Source organism: Castor canadensis, chromosome 12, assembly GCF_047511655.1.
Source record: "Castor canadensis chromosome 12, mCasCan1.hap1v2, whole genome shotgun sequence".
In the NCBI taxonomy this organism is placed as follows: domain Eukaryota; kingdom Metazoa; phylum Chordata; class Mammalia; order Rodentia; family Castoridae; genus Castor; species Castor canadensis.
Window position 1 is genome coordinate 50,520,078 of NC_133397.1, and position 19,881 is coordinate 50,539,958.

At 35.5% G+C, this 19,881-nt stretch overlaps 1 protein-coding gene across 3 annotated transcripts in view; it reads right to left on the reverse strand.

Annotated features, from left to right (window-relative positions):
* Positions 1 to 19,881, reverse strand: part of Fancl (FA complementation group L) — a 75,453-nt gene that overhangs the window by 38,046 nt on the left and 17,526 nt on the right. For all 3 annotated transcript variants that reach the window (XR_012439695.1, XR_012439694.1, XM_020163862.2), the window contains exon 6: positions 1,154 to 1,250. Coding sequence is in view for 1 of the 3 variants with exons in the window: in XM_020163862.2 (XP_020019451.2) it covers positions 1,154 to 1,250 (97 nt within the window). In the remaining 2 variants the exon portion in view is untranslated. The remainder of the gene's footprint in view (positions 1 to 1,153; positions 1,251 to 19,881) is intronic.

A 19,881-nucleotide genomic window follows, 5' to 3' on the forward strand; every position in this document is an offset into this window, starting at 1 on the left:
TGACCTTTTGGAAGGATAAGGGCAGATTTCTCCTAGATCTTAAAAAAAGCACATGCTTAGAAACTTAAAAGGAAAATAAAAATCACATTTTAATGAAAATAACCATCTTGTTTCTTTTATAAATAAGATTCATATCCCACTAAATTTTTTTAACATTTGTTGTATATGGGTCTTAAAATTATACCTAAATGTTCTGTGTATGAGAAAGAATGAGTTATTTCTCAACCTGTCTGATACAGGACCACTATAAGGTATCAACTTTTCTGTGTCACCCAGTACAGCTTTATATATTAATTTTCACTTGTGAAAAGCTTAAATGCCAGACACATTTTTAAAAAGGACAAACACAATTGATCTTTTCATCACTACAACCCCCTGAAATAGAATTGATTGATGATCACTAGGAATAATAAAAAAGTTGGATGTCCTGATTTCCTTCAAATTCTAATGTTTTTCCAGTGATTACTAAGTAAATGATTTATATGCTAAACTTGCTTATTCTACTCATTTCTTAAATATTCACAATGTAAAACTAAAAAGATGAAACAAAAATAAAATTAAATGTTTTGTGCCAATAAAATCCATGAATGATTAAGATCACTAGTCTGTAACTGAAAAATCTCAAAAAACATACACCAAAAAACTTCAAACAAAACAAATAAATAACAAACACTATGTAGGTGTGTGTGTGTGTCTCTGTGTGTGGAAGAGAGGGGGTACGTGGGTCTGTGTTGTGTGTGTGTGAAATGATGGAAGCCAAGATAAGAACTGCAAAAGTAAATCCTCACAAGAGGTGAAGGCAAAAGACATTTACAGGAGGACTTCACTGGGGACTGTGAAGGCATCCACTCTTTTCTATATAGGATGGTAGAAAAATAACACTTTTTTATGGCACTGTGAGGCTACTAAATGTTATTTATAGTATTTACTGTAAGTCTCCATCTTGATCAAATTTAAGCTAAAATAATGACAGAAGATTATAACTAGGCTTTTAGAAACCTGGTGAATAAACTCTGAGACTTTCCAAAATCAATTTTTAAAGGCAATCATATATGTATCTATAGATAACTCACACTCCTTTATACTGAAAACATTCACAGAGTTCATTTGTCAAAGTACTTCCTGACTACAACAGTTTTAGCAAGGCACATACCTTCTCCTTCAACTTGACAGTCATTAGATGCTCTCTACCAGAAGCATCTTCTGCTTTTAACTGGATAGTACTGAAGCAAGTATCCACATACACAAGTCTGGTGAGCAAAGAGAGTAAAAAAAATGATTATGATGGGGTGGGCTATGGTGGGAAGGATTGAGGACTGTATAATCTAAAATGAAAATATTTGCTATATTCCTATTAAACCACGACAAAAATTAATCAGAGGAATTTCTGCATGCCGACCCTTTCTGTTGCTATAGATTTACTGCTGTTAATACACCAGCCTAGTGCTTAATGCAGTCATAGATCTCTGGATTATTTACAATGTGTGTCAAGGCTCATGCTGTGGTCAGTGAGCACTATGTTTCGGTTTTCCATCACAGGAACCTTTGGCACACACAGCATGTTTCTGTCAGCCTCTACTTATGTACACATTAAACTTCCTGTCAAACTCTTTGATCCATTTCTGTAGTTTCACATGGTATGAGACTTTTATGCTTCCTTTATTTGTTTTTCTCCTCAATGAACTTTCCTTTATTATCAATAATGTTACTGTACAAAAATCTCACTGATATTAGCTCATATACTCAAATTGAACCTCTAAGGAAAACGCTAAGAGCACAGGTACAGTCAGGTCTCCTAACAATAAATTTTCTTTTTGCACGATATATAGCTTCTGACACTTAACCTAGGCGTGTATTCAAGATGACTAATATTTTAAACATATAGCACAAGCCCAATTGTTTTGGCTTTAAGTTGCTCTAAATGCATGAATTTTCTACAATGAAAACCAATATCCTTCAAAATATATCATTCTGTAAAAATATGGTCCCTTGAGTAGCATAAGCTACTGCCAAAATGGCTCAAATTTAACAGTATATTTACTGGTGAACTGGGCATGTGGATATTTTTTGACATTTTTACAATACTATTCTCTTATAAAGACAAAAACTAGTCCAAGAGTATTGTGTAACTTATCACCAAGACTAATGACAAGACCCATTAGCATTCGGAACTCTCATTAGCCTCCCAACAGAGGCAGCATTTTCAATATCCCTATAAGCCACTTAGTTACAGACAGACGGGTGTAACGGTAAAATGGGTCAATTTCAATAAACCATAGGGAATGAAGTTGTGGGGCACTGTAACGAAGAAACAGATGCTAATCGCAAGAAGACACATAGGTTCAATAATGGAATAGAAAGTAAAACAAAATGGTATCAACAGATGGAAGGTTTATCATAACAGCAAAAAGTATAGAGCTTTATCAAACAAGTGAGGGTAAAATTATTCTAGAACAAACATTCATTTACATAAGAATAACTATATGGTTAATCTTTACTTTTTGCAGCTTTATCTATAAACACCTTAAATTTCTCGCCTCCCAAATACTTGAATGTGAGTCTTTATCCTGTTTTATTGTACGATTCTAGATACATGAGCATCTGACTGAAAACATCTACAGTTCAGACTCAAAAAGTTGAGATGAACACATGCACTAATATCCTTCCTGTATTTAAAAAATAAAGAAATTTTTAAAATATAAAATGCCAGTTACATAAAGAACAAGAAAAAGGATTGGAGGTATGGTGGTGTGGCTCAAGTGGTAGAGTACCTGCTGAATTCAAACCCTATTACCACCAAAAAAAAAAAAACTTTATAAGGAAAAAGAAAGAATAGCAATAATTATAGCAAATTTTTAACAACTTTCATGAAAATACAGTTAAAAGACCACTGGGTAACAAGTAAAACTAGGAGTGAGCGAGAGAGAGAGAAAGAGAGAGAGACAGAAAGAGAGAGCAGGAGGGTGTCAGCTGACAAAAAGGCAAAATCTATAAAACAGAGTATGGCTGATATAGTGGCAGAAATTATGGAAATATTTTTAAATGCAAGAAACTAAAGAGGAAAGATGAAACTATACTAAATAATAAACAACATGAAGCTAAATTTGAAAATTTAAACTATTGACTAATTACAATTTTTAGAATGCAGCAAGACAAAAAGCTGAAGGACTTAATTATAGTTAGAGAAACTAACATAAATGTACAGAAACAAATGTAATTTTCAAAGAAGAGATGACAAAAAAAGTGGGAAGCAGAAAGAGGAAAGATATCGGGAGGGAAGCTTAGTAACAATAACATCTATGATTGCTAATTTTAGAGTCAAGACACACATCTTCAGCTGAATGAACATGAAAATGATTTAAAAGATATTAAAGCTAATAGAAAAATAAAAATAATGAAGACAGTAAATTGTATATGACCAAATCCTTGTTTATAATAAATGATCAGCATATAATTCCCAAGACTGATAAATCAAGACATACTAAATGTAGACATGTTATTTAGAAATAAGGAAATTGTGAACATGAATATTTTAAAATGTTTGTCTCAGAGAATAAGACTGGGGTAAGAAATGGTATGAGAAAAGACTATTTGCTTTTTATTATAAGCACTAAATAGTTTATAACTGCAAGGCTGAGACTGCACACAAGGAGTGAGGTGTGAGGAAAAGAAAGGGAACAACTAAACCACCCACTAGTACTTTTTGTACTTACTCATCAAAACACCTTTTAAGAAACACTGTGTAATTCAAATAAAGTAGTAAAACAAACACTTATAATTTCAAGTTAATCACACCATGGTCATCTAAAATTAAGAAAGATTTTTACCATGTTAATCCCCGGCTAGTTGCAAAAGGAGACCTTACTGGGATTATTAATACCTTCAGTACATATGAGCTAGATTGACAATTATTCTCTAGTGTTTATTCTCACTTTTTCCCTTTTGGGAATAGAATCCCTGCTCCCCACTCCACCTCCAACTAAACCAAACTTTAGCAGGGTACAGTCTACCCTGCTAGTAACTCTCCCTAGCTGTCCTTCCAGTGAGATGTAGGAATAAAAACTAAATCTTGGCCACGGGGCTGCAAGCAGAAGTGATATGTGCATGGTTTGGATCATTTTATAACAAAATTGTGCCTCTGGCTCTTCACTCCTCTTATTCTCCCCTCCCAAAGACATGCTGACAGATATACTCTTTTTATGCTATCCAGAACAATAGCCACTAGCCATATACTGGCTATGGAGGACTTAAAATGTGGCTCGTATTAACAGTGCATTTTTAAGTGAATTTAAATATAAATGTCAATAGCCATATGTGGCTAGAAGTTATGGTACTGAGTAACAATTAAAAGAAACCTGGGTTCTTGAATGACCTTATGGAAAAGAGCCACCAACCTACTCATAGCCACCTGCCTGTAAAACAAGAGACAAATAAAATTCTCTTGTTTGACCTGAGAATTTGGGTTCTATCTGTTATCAGCAACTTCCCCTGTCCCATATTAATAAAGCATATGTGTAGCTGTTCATGATAGGAAAGAGTATCCCCACTTTGATATTAAAGGTAAAAAAAAAAAAAAAACAGGTGATAAGCTTTTGCAAGCAATATTAAATTTTTTCTAGAAAGTCCATTTCAATGTTCTGCTTATTGTTAAACTATTAAATCGTTTCAATTTAAACGATTTCATTGAAATGAAATGTAATTTGTTTAAATAATAAATTTAGGAAACTTTCATCAATGAAAAGCTCAAAGTTTTAAAAAGTTATTATGTATAAAATACTAGAAAAAATGCTTAAAATTCCCATCTTAAATTTATACTAAAGAGGATATTAGGCACGATCATTTAACTGAGCATATTCTAAAACCAAGAAAATATAAAAACATGAATATAAAATATTAAGAAAAAATATTTTATCACTCCACTTTATACTTATCATTTGCTATATTTCTTTGTAAATTGGCTTGCAATTAATAAAAACGCACTAACTTTGAAAGTTAAGTATTATGAACATCTGAAAAGGATGTTAACTCTTAAGCTTCAGGGAAGTTTTATTGTTGTTGTCCCTGTTAATAGCTGGATGGTACCAGTTCAGAAAAGAAGAAATGTTCTTTATATCTCTTAAAATGCTGCACTCATTCTGACCAACATCAGTTATTTAGTTCTTTCTTTGACTATCAGAGATACATTTAAGCAGTAGTAACATCAAAGGGCAGACTGAAGACCTTCATATTTTAACAAAGCATCAAAGGTTCCATTTTTACCAAGTTTAAGCCTTAATTACTTCATTCCTAGATGATTCACAACTTTCCTGGTGTTTTCACTTCATAACTCTTCTGTACACCAATCCATCCAGCCTTCTGTGTCTAGATTTAGCCTTCCTAAATACCTTATAAATCTTATCAACCCCTTGCTCAAAAATAGTCAATGAATTTCTATCACCTGCATATACAGAATGATTAGTCTAGCATTCAAGATCCTCCAGTCCAGCCCTAACATACTAATCTCCTCATGGGATCTCGTCCATGGTCCAAAGATGAATGCATGCTTCCTTCTATAATCTTGCCTCCACCATTCCCTCCTGCTTAAGGCTCTCTCCACTCCTTCCAACCTTGTAACATATTCATCTCCTCTACTACAGATAACTGCAGAATTATTTGTAAACCAAAAGCACTTCACCTCTCTCTGAACTTACTCTATCCTTTTCAAGTTTTACTTCGGAGGGAGGAAGGGAAGGAAGGAAGGAAAGAAGGAAAGGAGGGAGGGAGGGAGAGACAGACATTTTGTTTTACTTTTGTTTTTGCAGTACTGAGGATTGAACTCAGGGCCTGGTGCTAGCTAGGCAATTGCTATACCACTTTGGCCACACCCTCAGTCTTTTATTATGTCTTGAGCTTTTGCCCTGGCTGGCCTCAGACCTCAATCCTCCTATCTCTGCCTCCCAAGTAGTTGGGATTACAGGTGTGAATGACCACACCAAGCCCCTTCAAATAAGCTTGTCATGTAAGAAATGTGAAAGTTTTCTATTTCTGTGCATGTGTCAGTGCTTTATGAATACATGACATGCAGAAGCTAAGTGAAACTGGGTCATAATTTACTAACTTGTGTTAAGTTTTAAATAACAGCTGAGTGCAAAGTATGTGTAAATTAAATACTATAAACATATCTTTTTTTAAAAAAAACATTTTCACTACTATACATATAATTTATAGTTATTCATTGTTTTTCTACATGTATGGAGAAAGATCATCCTATTAATAATGGTAGTTTAGAATGAAAATCATACCAGTTTAAACCTATTTCTTATGTGTTATGAAACAAATAATAATTATTCATTATACTTAAATCATTGCCCTAATTAAGTGCTATAAAACTCAGGTATGGTCTGACATTACTAGGTGAACCAGTGTAGCAAGTCTTGAATCTACCTTACATAAGGAACTATGTGAGTCTCATGACATGTTTCTTTTAATCTTTATTATTGGGTATGATTAGCTTTATATGAAGAAAACATAGCTCAGAGAGGTTAAGTTATTTGTCCCAAGTAACACAGGTGGTAAAACAGAATTAAAGTTTTGGTCGAATCACTGAAATTACTTCAGTGTGAATAAGAATGCATCTCCATTTCCCCCAGTATATTATAATTTTTTAACGCATTAGGAATTACTTTAAAACTCATCATTAGTCAGCTTTCAAGGTAATGGGCTTAACCAAAGAGTCTAACTTAACATATGTTGACCATCTTTCAGTAGCACAACAGATTTAGTACAACTAAGCTCTTTCCCAAGATATACTTGAAAGGCCAATAGTTGAACTGTACTCCCTCTAAATGATAAATAACATGCTGTCTAAAAAGGACAAAGCATCAGCTCACATCTGTTAGAACCATTTAATCTCTGAATTATCTAGGGACATGTGATTATTAAAATAAATATAAGGTATTTTATAAATAAAGTGTGTATGCATTTCCTCCAAACTAGGATGCCTATGACACTGAAAGGGGTCATAATAAAAGGAATAAATTAGGATGTTGTAGATAAGGTGGATGCACGATCAGACTACCTGTAAAGCAAAAGTATTTCTTGCTTCAAATCCAGGATGGTTTTAATACAAAAAGCAAATCCTGCTAAACCCAAAGAACTCTAATTCTTATTGTTTTAATGAGGTGTTTTATAAAAACAACATAACCAGAACTTAACAGAAATCCATCAAGTCATCTTTTAGCAGATATCACTTAACATTTGTAAACCAATGCCACTCAAAATAATCCCAAATTGTCATACCACCTTCAGTTTACCCTTTGGAAAAGTTGCTGTTATGAGAATTTTTTACAAGTTGAAACAAGTATGGAAATTAAAACAACAGCAATCAAACTTAAAGTTTGCAACTAATTCTCAATGTCATTTCTTTACTAAAGAAAGACAAAAAGGAGATGTTTCCTCATTTTAAATATTTTTCACTACCAATTTAAATTTTTATAATTCCTAATCTTACAGAATTGATTTAAAACAGCAAGTATGTAATTTTAAAAACACAGCTAAGTCTGTATTACCTAAAAGAAGAAATTTCCTTTATCATCATATTATATGATTACAAACCCCAATCCCACCAAAAAGAAAAAAAGCTAGACAGCAGCTCAGGCAGGACCTCAAAGGAGGCAAATCTGTACAGGAGAGTACAGTTGGCTCATATCCTTGGCTACACAAGCCCTGAAACCCAATTCTATTTAAGAATTTAGTCTCAAAAATAAAACTGATTTTTCTTATCTGATAGTGTTGGATAAATGCTGACAAAACCTTACTCTTCAGCATCTCACAGTCCATGCAGGCAACTTCTCTTCTGTTAATGCACTCATTATTTGCAAATAATATAAACACAAACAATTAAGTAGCAATAGCTATCTATATTTTAAGTGATTTACCCATTCTAGTCATTACAACTAAAGTATGACCTTTCACAGGGATCTTTTGTAGCCAACCTTGTGATTATTATTTTTTTTTGGCAGTACTGAAGTTTGAACTCAAGACCTCACACTTGCTAAGCAAGTCTTCTACCACTTGACCTATGTCCACTTTTATTATTTTTTAGTTATTTTTCAGATCAAGTATCGAGTTTTTGCCTGGGATCAGGCTCAGACTGTGATCCTGCTACCTATGCATTCTGTGTAGCTCGGATGACAGCCACACAACACCACTCTTGGCTTGTTGGTTGAGATTGAAAGTGGGGGAAATTTGCTAGCTTTTTTGCATGGACTGGCCTATGAAGTAGCTAAGAATAAAGACATGAGCCACCATGCCAAGCTATATTTTTATTTCCAAAATAAAATACATCTTGATCTTGAAATAAAAATATATCTTGATCTTCTACTCTGTTCCACTAGTCTTCATATCTGTTTTTGTGCTAGTACCACACTGTTTTTATTGCTATGGCTCTGTAGTATAGTTTGAAGTCAGGTATTATGATACCTCCTGTGTTGCTCTTTTTGCTCCATATTGCCTTGGCTATTTGTGGTCTTTTGTGCTTCCAAATGAACTTTAGGGTTGATTTTCCAATCTCTGTGATGAATATCATTGAAATTTTGATGGGGCTGTAGATTGCTTTTGGTAATATAGCCATTTTTACAATATTGACTTTGCCAATCCATGAGCATGGGAGATCTTTTCTTCTTATGCAGTCTTCTTTGATTTCTTGGTTTATACTTTTCATTGTAGAAGTCTTTCACTTCCCTTGTTAAGTTTATTCCTAGGTATTTTATTTTTTTAAGGTGAGTGTAAAGACCCAGATATGAATCCACACAGCTACACTCACCTGATTTTTGACAGGGGCTCAAAACATACAATGGAGAAAAGACAGCCTCTTTGACAAATGTTCCTGGGAAAATTAGATGTCTGCATGCAGAAAACTGAAACTAGCTCTATGTGGATTAAGGACCTTAATTTAAGACCTGAAAATTTGAAGCTAGTGTAGGAAAGAGCAGGGAATACATTGGAACAAATAGGCATAGGCAATGACCTCCTAAATAGAACACATATAGCTGACCAACTAACAGAAAATATTGACAAATGGGATTATATGAAACTAAAACGCTCCTGTACAACAAAAGAAATGGTCACCAGATTAAAGAGGCAGTCCACAGAATGGGAGAAAATCTTTGCAAGCTATACATATGACAAGGGATTAATAACCAGGATATACAAGGACACCCAAAAAAATCAATGACCCAATGAAGAAGTGGACAAGTGAACTAAACAGAGGTTTTTTTAAAGGAAGAAGTCCAAATGGTGAAAAAACAGAGGAAGAAACATTCAACATCCCTGGCCATAGAGGAAATTCAAATCAAAACCATATTAAGATTCTACCTCACTCCCGTTACAATGTCTAACATCAAAAACACAAAAAACAACAAATGTTAGCAAGGATGTGGGGAAAAAGGAACCCTCATACAACCACTATGGAAAGCAGTATGGAGATTCCTCAAAAAGCTAAAGATAGAAATGCCATGTGATCCAATGATACCTCTCCTGTGCATATATCCAAAGGAACATAAGTCACAATACAACAGAGACGCTTGCACGCTGATGTTTATTACAGCACTATTCACAATGGCCAACATATGCAAACAACACAAATGCTGGATGACTAATGAGTGGATTAAAAAATGATTTTATATATATGTAATCATTTATACATGTATATAAAATGGAGTTCTATTCAGCCGTAAGGAAGAATGAAACCAGGTGCTTTGAAGGTGAATGAATGAAACTGGAGGATATCATGTTCAAGTGAAGTAAGCCAGGCTCAGAAAGACAAAGGTCATGTGTTTCTTCTCATATGTGGGAGATAAGATACAATAAAAATACAAACAATACAAGGTAAAACAAGGGGTGGGGGTCACTAATGGAAGAGGGAGGATAAAAAAAGGAAGCTAAGAAAGTGAATATGGTGGATGTACTTTCTATACAAGAATGAATATAGAATTTTTAAACCTGTTTCAATTGCCATAAGAAGGGGACTAAGGTAGAAAGGAGAAAAATGAAGCAGATGAACCAATTCAGGACATACTACATATATATATATGGAAATGTCATAACAAAACTCCCAGTAGAGCTATCTTAAACAAATAAAAAGATTTATTTTTTCAAGAACAGAGAACAGGAAGATAAAACAGGTTCTGTCAAGAGGATGGTACCAGTGAGTGCGGAAGACACAAGGAAAGGGTAAAGGAAGCTGAATGCAGTGGAAATATTATGTACTCATGTATGATAATGGATATAGGAATCTCTGCATAGCTATCCTTATCTCAACTAGCAAAAACACTTTGTCTTTCTTATTATTGCTTATATCTTCTCTTCAACAAAATTAGAGATAAGGGCAGAACAGGTTCTGCCTGGAAGCAAGAGGGGGTGGGGGGAGAGGGAGGGAGTGGGGAGAAGGGGGGAAGGAATGGCTCAATGTATGCACATGTGAATAAGTGAATAAAAAATTTTTTTAAAAAAGGTTCTATTTATCACAAACCCTACTCAGGAATGGAGCCTTAACAAATATAAAGCCTGATCTCATGAATAAATATTAACCAATCCTTAATATCATAACAACAGTACATTTTAAATTATATCAAATATCCATTTCTCACTAAAATGGAATAGGCTGCTGCAGACTAACACTTCTCTGAACCAAAGAACACTTCTCTGAACAACTGAAGAACACTTCCCTGAACAATTAAAGTAGTCTTATAAGTAAAAAGAGAAAAAAAAGAAGAGGTTGAAAACATCAAAGAATTGCTAAGGCAACCAGGACTTGAAGGACCAAAACCCTAAAGAAGTGGAAAGGTAAGCCAACACTCTGAAGCCATTTCTCCCTTAGCATATTTATCAGTTCTGGGCATGGGCAAGTGAAGAAGTATCTGGGCAAAGGGCCTTGACAGAGACCTGCTATTAAGTGGCAAAAAAATAAACCAAAACAACAACAAAAACCCTAATGTTGGCAGTCTCTTGAGGATTGATAAATATAATAACAATAATAATAATGGACTTGAAAGGTCAGAATATGAGAAAAAGGTAGGTCCAGAAGCCTTGGCCTAACATTCTGCTAATTTTCCCTCAAAACGTCTGATAAATCTTTAAATTGTAGGGAATAAGGGGGTGAACCAAACGGAAAGCCACTAAACTGCAAAAGAATACACTCAGGAAGTTCAAAATACTAGGAGAAATTAGTTAGAACTTAAGAGTTCACAAATGGAACAAATTCCAAATCAATGCCCTTGAAAACTCAATTAGAACCTGTGAAGGCCCACTCCTGAAAGCAAGGCAAATGAGAAAGAGATGGAGCCTCGCAAAAAATGAACTCTTACTTGAGAGGTAAATTGGTTAAGTAAAGAGACAGAGTTTAGAGTTTAAGATCCACCAAAGGAAAAAAAAAATCCAATAAATAAGTTGGCTTTTGCTTGAAAGGAAAGATGGAAAGAAAAAATCAGAGCTATAATGACCCCTATAAACTCACCTGGGGCAGGGCAATCTGCCCCCACACTATCTTCCAAGCAAAGGAAAATGTAAACGTTACCTGAATGAAAATGATGTCATCTAGGGCCTCTAAGACATTTACGCACACTTTACAAAAATCAGCAAAATATTATTAGGCCTAATACTGCATCATGAATAACCATGGGTAAATACTGAAAACCAGCCAACAGGAAGCAGTGATTAAAGGCACAATAACTAAAATGACTCCAACTTAAAACATTTTCTTCATTTTTCCCTTTTCATAAGTTTCTTTTAAAGGAATGTGTAGTGACCTTATTGAATAGAGACAAGATTTTAAGAAAACAAAAGAAATACACTGGAGTTCAAAGCACTCAGGAGACCCTGAGTTCAAACCCCAGTACTGCAAAAAAATATATATATTAATAATAATCAACAAGGGGGAAAAAACCTAATTTCCAATGGAAGATACAGAAATCTAAAGGCAATTAGGAAGAAGGTAAATTACCAGGAGAATGTGACTACTGGGACTCGGAAGTTCAAAGAGTTCAAAGCTACAGGAAATAGAAACAGGGAAGTATAACATAATTTATTTCATTAAGTGTGCCTATGGTTCAACCTATGGTTGCTCATGGAAATGATGAAGAAGAGGTGACTTTTTTTCTTATTTATTTCATGACTACAAATGATCATTTCTGTCCTTCATACTATTTTTCAAGACATTCAAAATGGTTAAATTTGTTACAAAATCAAATTCTGTAGGTTAGGACTTCCACTCAAAAAATTTTACAGGAAAAGTGGTTTTTGATGCCAAAGTCAAACATAAAAACTTTTGAATATAGGAGAGATTACAAGATTGCAACTAGAGGGAGGAAGCAGAAAGCATGCTTCCTAAAATAAAATCTTGGAGAGATGCTGGAGATACACCTTACAGGATAAACCACCGAGAAGAGGCAAAATGACTCCTCCACACCTCCAGCCTGCGCATAGCATCTCCACTTCACATTAATCAGAGAAACCAGGAAGGCACTCACACTGCCAGACGCCAGCTCCCAGACCACGTGGGAAGACACAGACCACAAGGTGAGCTAAGCGGCACGTGGTACTCCCACAGACAACCCTGGGCCAGATCAACATAGCCCCCTGGACAGACGGATCCCCACCCAGGGAAAAAAGAGAAAAAAAAACTAAACTGAATAAACAACAACAACAAAAAAGACACATAGCAAAGAGTGAGGGGTGCCCTGAGTGCCAAAGGTGGGGCGGGGGGGAATCCCTCACGGAACTGTAAATAAATGAGCCAGCCGGAGAAAGCTGGAGCGGTGGCACACAACCAGCAACCTTGGAGGGGGAAAGCTTGTAAAAGTAGCAGTGGGAAAAAACTCCATGGGACAGGGGAAGGGTCACTTCCCATGTGAACTGTAAAAAAGCAAGCTGGTCGGAGAAGGCAGGTGTAGCGCCACCTCCCCCAGCGTACTTGGAAAGGAGAAAGCCTGTAGCAGTGGTGGTCCCCTCCAGGAGAACTCTAAGTAAACAAAGCCTTCAGGGCCAGGTGAGTGCTAAGCTCATTCCTGAGATCTGCATAAATAAAGCCTCCAGCAACAGCAGGCTGACAGCAGCGGCCAGGTGAGTCACAGACTCAGACAGACATTCACAAAGCTGACTCCAGACTTTTTATTTTTTCTCTTCCTTTGATGAGACAACAACCGAACTACACCTGCATGCAGAAAAACTTACTGAAACTGTATTGCATTTGAACATGGGACACTTTGTGGTGTTTTGGGTTTTTTTGGTATTTTTGTATTTTTCGCCTTTGATGAGGCAACGACAGAACTACTTCTGAGACATCATCTCCAGGATTGGAGGCTGAGGGGCTAACATCAAAATTATCAAGACTGAAACTTTATTGAATTTGAACTTAGAGATTTTTTTTGATCCTCTGTCTCTCTAATGTCTGTTTAGCTTACTGTTGATTAGTACACTATCTCTCCTTGTTTATATCTTTGACACCGTTTTTTTGGTTTGTTTGTTTTGGTTTTTTTACTTGTTTATTTGTTTTTCCCTTTTTCATTACCTTCTTTGCTTTCCCTCTCCTTTCACCCTACCATTCTAATTATCACCACTGTTATTATTACATGCTAGAAAATATTTAATTGCACACAGTACAAGGACAATAACTATACTGAGGGCAATGCTGCGAAGACAGAAAAAACAGGGAAACCTGTTTCCCCACAGCAAAAAATTAGTACAGGAGCCAGAGAGAAATGAAGAAAACAGATACTCAGATCCATACTCCAACAAAACGAAGATAAACTATGCCAAAGAACCCAATGAAGCCTACAAGAATAAGCTGAAAGAAGAATTCCTCAAAGTAATCATTGAGAATTTTATAGAGATAATACTGGATATGGTCAACCAAAATGTACAGGAGACACTCAAGAAATTCCAAGACAACAAAAAAAGAGAATTTGAGAAAGCATAAGAAGAAATAAAAGAATCTGTAGAAGGACTGTATAAACACCAAAGTGAAACAAAGAACATGATTAATAAAGAGATAAATGAACTCAGGACGAAAATAAACAAAGAGGAAACGACTCAGGATATGGAAAACCTCAGAAAAAAGAATGAAACAGAATTGCAAAATAAAATGGAAGGCCAATCCAGCAGAATAGAACAAACAGAAGACAGAACCTCAAAACTCAAAGATGAAAGGGTAATTAAAGGAAAAACTGAAACCATTCCCTCTAAAATCAGGAACCAGACAAGGATGCCCACTATCTCCACTCCTATTCAACATAGTCCTGGAATTCCTAGCCAGAGCAATTAGGCAAGAAGGAGGAATAAAAGGAATACAAATAGGTAAAGAAACTGTCAAAATATTCCTATTTGCAGATGACATGATCCTATACCTTAAAGACCCAAAAAACTCTACTCAAAGCTCCTAGACACCATCAATAGCTATAGCAAGGTAGCAGGATATAAAATCAACATAGAAAAATCATTAGCATTTCTATACATTAATAATGAACAAACTGAGAAAGAATATATGAAAACAATTCCATTTACAATAGCCTTAAAAAAAAAAATCAAATACCTAGGTGTAAACCTAACAAAAGATGTGAACAACCTCTACAGGGAAAACTATAAACTTCTGAAGAAAGAGATTGAGGAAGACTATAGAAAGTGGAGAGCTGTCCCATGCTCATGGATTGGTAGAATCAACATAGTAAAAATGTCTATACTCCCAAAAGTAATCTACATGTTTAATGCAATCCCCTTCAAAATCCCAATGACATTCATTAAAGAGATTGAAAAATCTACCATTAAATTTATATGGAAACACAAGAGGCCAAAAATAGCCAAGGCAATCTCAGCAAAAAGAACAACGCTGCAGGTATCTCAATACCTGACTTCAAACTATATTACAAAGCAATAACAATAAAAACAGCATGGTACTGGCACAAAAACAGACATGAAGACCAGTGGAACAGAATAGAGGACCAGGATATGAAGCCTATAATCAACTTGACAAAGGCACTGAAAATATACGATAGAGAAAAGACAGCTTCTTCAACAAAAACTGCTGGGAAAACTGGCTAGTAGTCTGCAAAAAACTGAAACTAGATCCATGTTTATCACCCTATACCAAGATTAACTCAAAATGGATCAAGGATCTTAATATCAGACCCCAAGCTCTAAAGTTGATACAGGAAAGAGTTGGAAGTACTCTGGAATTAATAGGTATAGGAAGGAACCCTCTTACACTGCTGGTGGGAATGTAAACTAGAACAACCACTCTAGAAAAAATTTGGAGGCTACTTAAAAATCTAAACGTTGATCTACCATATGATCCAGGAATACCACTCTTGGGGATGTACCCAAAAGAATGTGACACAGGTTACTCCAGAGGCACCTGCACACCCATGTTTACTGCAGCACTACTAACAATAGCCAAGTTATCGAAACAGCCAAGATGCCCCACCACTGACGAATGGATTAAGAAAACGTGGTATTTATACACAATGGAATTTTATGCAGCCACGAAGAAGAACGAAATGTTATCATTCGCAGGTAAAAGGATAGAACTGGAGAACATCATTCTGAGTGAGGTTAGCCTGGCCCAAAAGACCAAAAATCTTATGTTCTCCCTCATATGCGGACATTAGATCAAGGGCAAACACAACAAGGGGATTGGACTTTGATCACATGATAAAGCGAGAGCACACAAGGAGGGTTTGAGGATAGGTAAGACACCCAAAAAACTAGATAGCATTTGTTGCCCTCAACACAGAGAAACTAAAGCAGATACTTTAAAGCAACTGAGGCCAATAGGAGAAGGGGACTAGGAACTAGAGAAAAGGTTAGTTCGAGAAGAATTAACTTAGAAGGTAACAAACATGTACAGGAAATCAATGCATGTCAACTCCCTGTATAGCTATCCTTATCTCAACTAGCAAAATCCCTTGGTGCTTCCTATTATTGCTTATACTCTCTCCTCAACAAAATTAGAGATAAGGGCAGAACAGTTTCTGCCTCATAGCGAGGGGTAAGGGGGGGTTAGGCGAGGGGAGGGAGAGGGTGCAGGGAGGGGGGAGAAATGACCCAAACATTGTATGCACATATGAATAAAATAAAAATTAAAAAAAAAATTTTTGAATATATTTACTAATTGGTGAGTGGCTATTTTACTCTGGATTGTGGGTATCAAAAACAGTAAAATGACCTACCAAGAAGAAAGAATATAGAAACTAGAGGTAGACATCAATGCAGTAGTTAGGGATCTTATCAAACTCCATCGTAACAACTTTGGAAGGGGCTTAATAATTGACTCGAAATAAATACACAGAAAGGGTCAAGATATGTTTTAATACACATAACTGAAGAAATGCCTAGAACCAAAGCCTGACTATTAGAGAAGAACTGTACTTTGGGAGCTTCAGAGAAGGAGGAACAGAAGAGTGTTTCAAATAATGAAGTCAAATTGTTATTGCCAAATGTTTTCATGAAACTTAATAGAAATGTAAAAAAAAATATGAAGTAAAAACTAAATGGAGGCAACAGACGAATGGCTAAAAAATGGTTACTCTGTCTCTGAAGGAAGAAGAAAAGCCTAGAACCATAATGGGTAATTCATATCCAGGACATGGAAGAAAAAGATCTCTGACCAGATTAAAGGAATTAAAATAAAAGAAAGAATCTACAATGGTTACAAAAGACAAAAACAGAGTTTTAAAAAGGAAAAGGTAGTTAATAAAATCAAACACTGGAAAAAGTAAGGAATAAAGATCAATCTTTATGTCAGTCTTCATGAATACAATTTCAGTGAGAGTATCAGAATAAAATGCTGTAAGAGAACAGAGACAATTAGATCTTTTTATTTTTAATATCACTCATTCTGAAACACATAGAAGGGGCCCACCTCTCCCCAAGACAATAGGACAGAAGTTAAGCATTGTTGGAACACTGTGAAATATTGCTAAAGTATTATTAGTGATAAGCCTTTGTTGTAAGCACCCTTTTGAAAGGTGCTTTCACTAACCAGAGAGAACTACTACATCCACCCAGGGAAAGGGTGAGGAGACACTTCACCCTAACAGAAGATCTGTGATTGGTGCAAACAGAATACTTCATTTGTATAATGGTGCAAACATAAGGGGACTACTATCAAGATTGGTGCAGATACCCTTTGCTCCTCCCCCGTTTAGCTACACAAGCAGCAGGGTCAATTCACTTTGTGAGCATCTAGGAAACATCCTCCTTTTGTCCCCCTGATGTTATAATATCACTTCCTCATAAAGTCTTTCTCGTGAGTGGTCTTGCCCATCTTTGCTGAGTTGTAACACCAAGAAAAGCAGCAGTGGCAGGGAGGAAGGTGTCCTGACAGCAGGGCAGCAGTAAGGAAAGCACACAGAGTGGCCCAGGTAAAAGAGACCAGGGCAGCGGGACAGGCAGAATCTGGCAGCAGAGAATATCAAAAGGCAACAGAAAAGTAACTGGTTGGGATCTGCTAGCAGAGAGATCCCTCCTGCCAAAGATGCTATAACACTTAGGGCCCGAACCCTAAATGTGAAAGGCCCAGGGCCAACTGCCATTACCCACTGTCATCCACTCTTTGCACATGCAAATACCTGCACGGGTCTGGAATAACTGGAGAAGCATTTTCTTGCCTGGATAGAGCTGATTTGTAACAACTCCATAAAGAATTTAAGGCAATTAAAAAAAAACAAAAGTAGCAAGAAAACAAAACTCAAGGTTATATTAGCACACAGAAATGTAAATCCTATATCCAACATGGCTCTAAAAAGAGTCAAACAGTTAACAAGCCTCCTTGGGGCCATGTCAAAGAGAACTTAATCAATTATAGGATTCAGATTATCTATTAAATAAGAGGGCATACTGTAAATGCCACAATGTACCCCACCCAGCACAACAAAAAATAAAAATAAGTATTAAAACAAAAAGAGGGCAGATATTTAGGAGAAGCATGACTTTTCCAACATCTGAAGGAGGAAAACAAATTTCATGGTTTCTCATTAAGATAATGCTGTATCATGAAATGGAAGACCTCCAAAAACAAAATCCCTAATGCATTTCATGGGTTTGTATCATTTGGCATAATTTAACACTAGTCAATCAGTTGCATCCTCAAGAGCAATTATACAAAAGACCAAAATAACGATGCTGGGTTCTAACATTCAATTTGGGAAACCTAAAATAATTATACCATACAAACTTTAAGCAACCCATCATCTACAGTGAAACACTATTACTAGAAATCGTGATTTTTAGTAAGGTTTTAACAGTTGAAAGTTGAAGTTGCAATTTTTGTCAAGAACCCAGTGTATGAATTTCAGGGTTCCTAAGTACATGCCAAAAATAACTATATATTTACCTAAACACACCAAAGTCTAAAGTACATGCCTAGGAAAATGGCCAACCCATCTCTGCACCAAAGGAGGAACAGGCCTCTCATTCAAATTTAGTGGTGGGAAAAAAATGATGGGAAAAGAGGAGGAACTGTTCTAAGAAAAGGCTAATAAGGAATATAAATGGATGTTGGATGATGAGCAAAAAGAAAGAATCTTTCTTTCTCTAATACTGACACTGTATTTTTAAGCACCTCTACAAACAAATTTATACGGAAATAAGTTGGAACTCTAAAAATATGTTTATGACTAGTTTTTCTTCAGGTATCAGATTATGGGCATATATTCTAGACATATATTTTGCACCTAAGATATGTTCTTGCCTTCTTTTAAAATGATATTTGATTTTTCTGGTTCTTTTAAGTTAGCTCTCAAAAGACCAACTGAGAAAAAAAGGTAAAAAATAACAAACAGAACAATAAAATATTTTAAACACTTCCAGAAACACTTACTGGTAAAAAAGTTCCACATTCTACATAGTAACTAACAGTCAGCCTTTGATTTATCTTAGTAACTAGCAATCTAAGCTGAAATAATAACTGAATACTAAAATAGAACTGACAGTGATTAAGAACTGAGAAGAACTAAATTGGTTTATCTATACTGATTCTCTAGCTCAATGTAGAAAGTTAATATTATACTAAAATCAAGCAAATCACCACAGATCTTTTCCCAGGTGATATATGGATGAAGTTTCAACAACCTGCATACCAATCTACTGAACTGCTTTTAAGTTTCTTCATTCATCATTTTTTCTAAAGAAAGCTAGATGATTCTTCCAAACCCTAGATGCTAAAATTCACTTCTCAAATTATAAAAACACTTGAAATGTATATAGGTATTTAATCTTAGAATGGCCAAACTGTGTGATAACCAAAAACAACTACACATTTACCTAAACACACCAAAAACACTGCAGATTTCCCAGTCGTGTATATCTCAGCATTGCTTTTGGTTTTTGTTTTCTTTTCTTATGTTGTTGGCAGTGCTAGGGATTAAACTCAGAGCCTTGGGCTTGCTTGTGCTCTACCACTTGAGCCATGCCCTCAGTTCTTTTAGTTGCTTTTTCAGATAGATTCTTGCACTTTTGTCCCAGCAGACGTAGATCCTCCATCTTCCTACCGCGTTTCCTGTAGCTAGATTACAGGCATGTACCACCATGCCTGGATATTGGATATCACTTTTTAAACAGGGATAATTTAGTAACATTCAAAATAATGTTATATATATTGTGAAAATATCTACTAAGATAACTTCATGCTATGTACACAAAAATGTCATTTTTGTCCAAATTATATTTAGCTTTGCAGGTCAATATTTTAAGATACCCTCCCTCTTAATCGATAACAGCAATAAGAATCATATACTCTAATTACAATGAAGCACTCTGACTAAAAACAGGTATAAAATAAATTGCTTAAACTGGAAACATATTAAATTGTCTAAAACAAAGGCATTTCTAAAGCATATTTTAAAAGACATA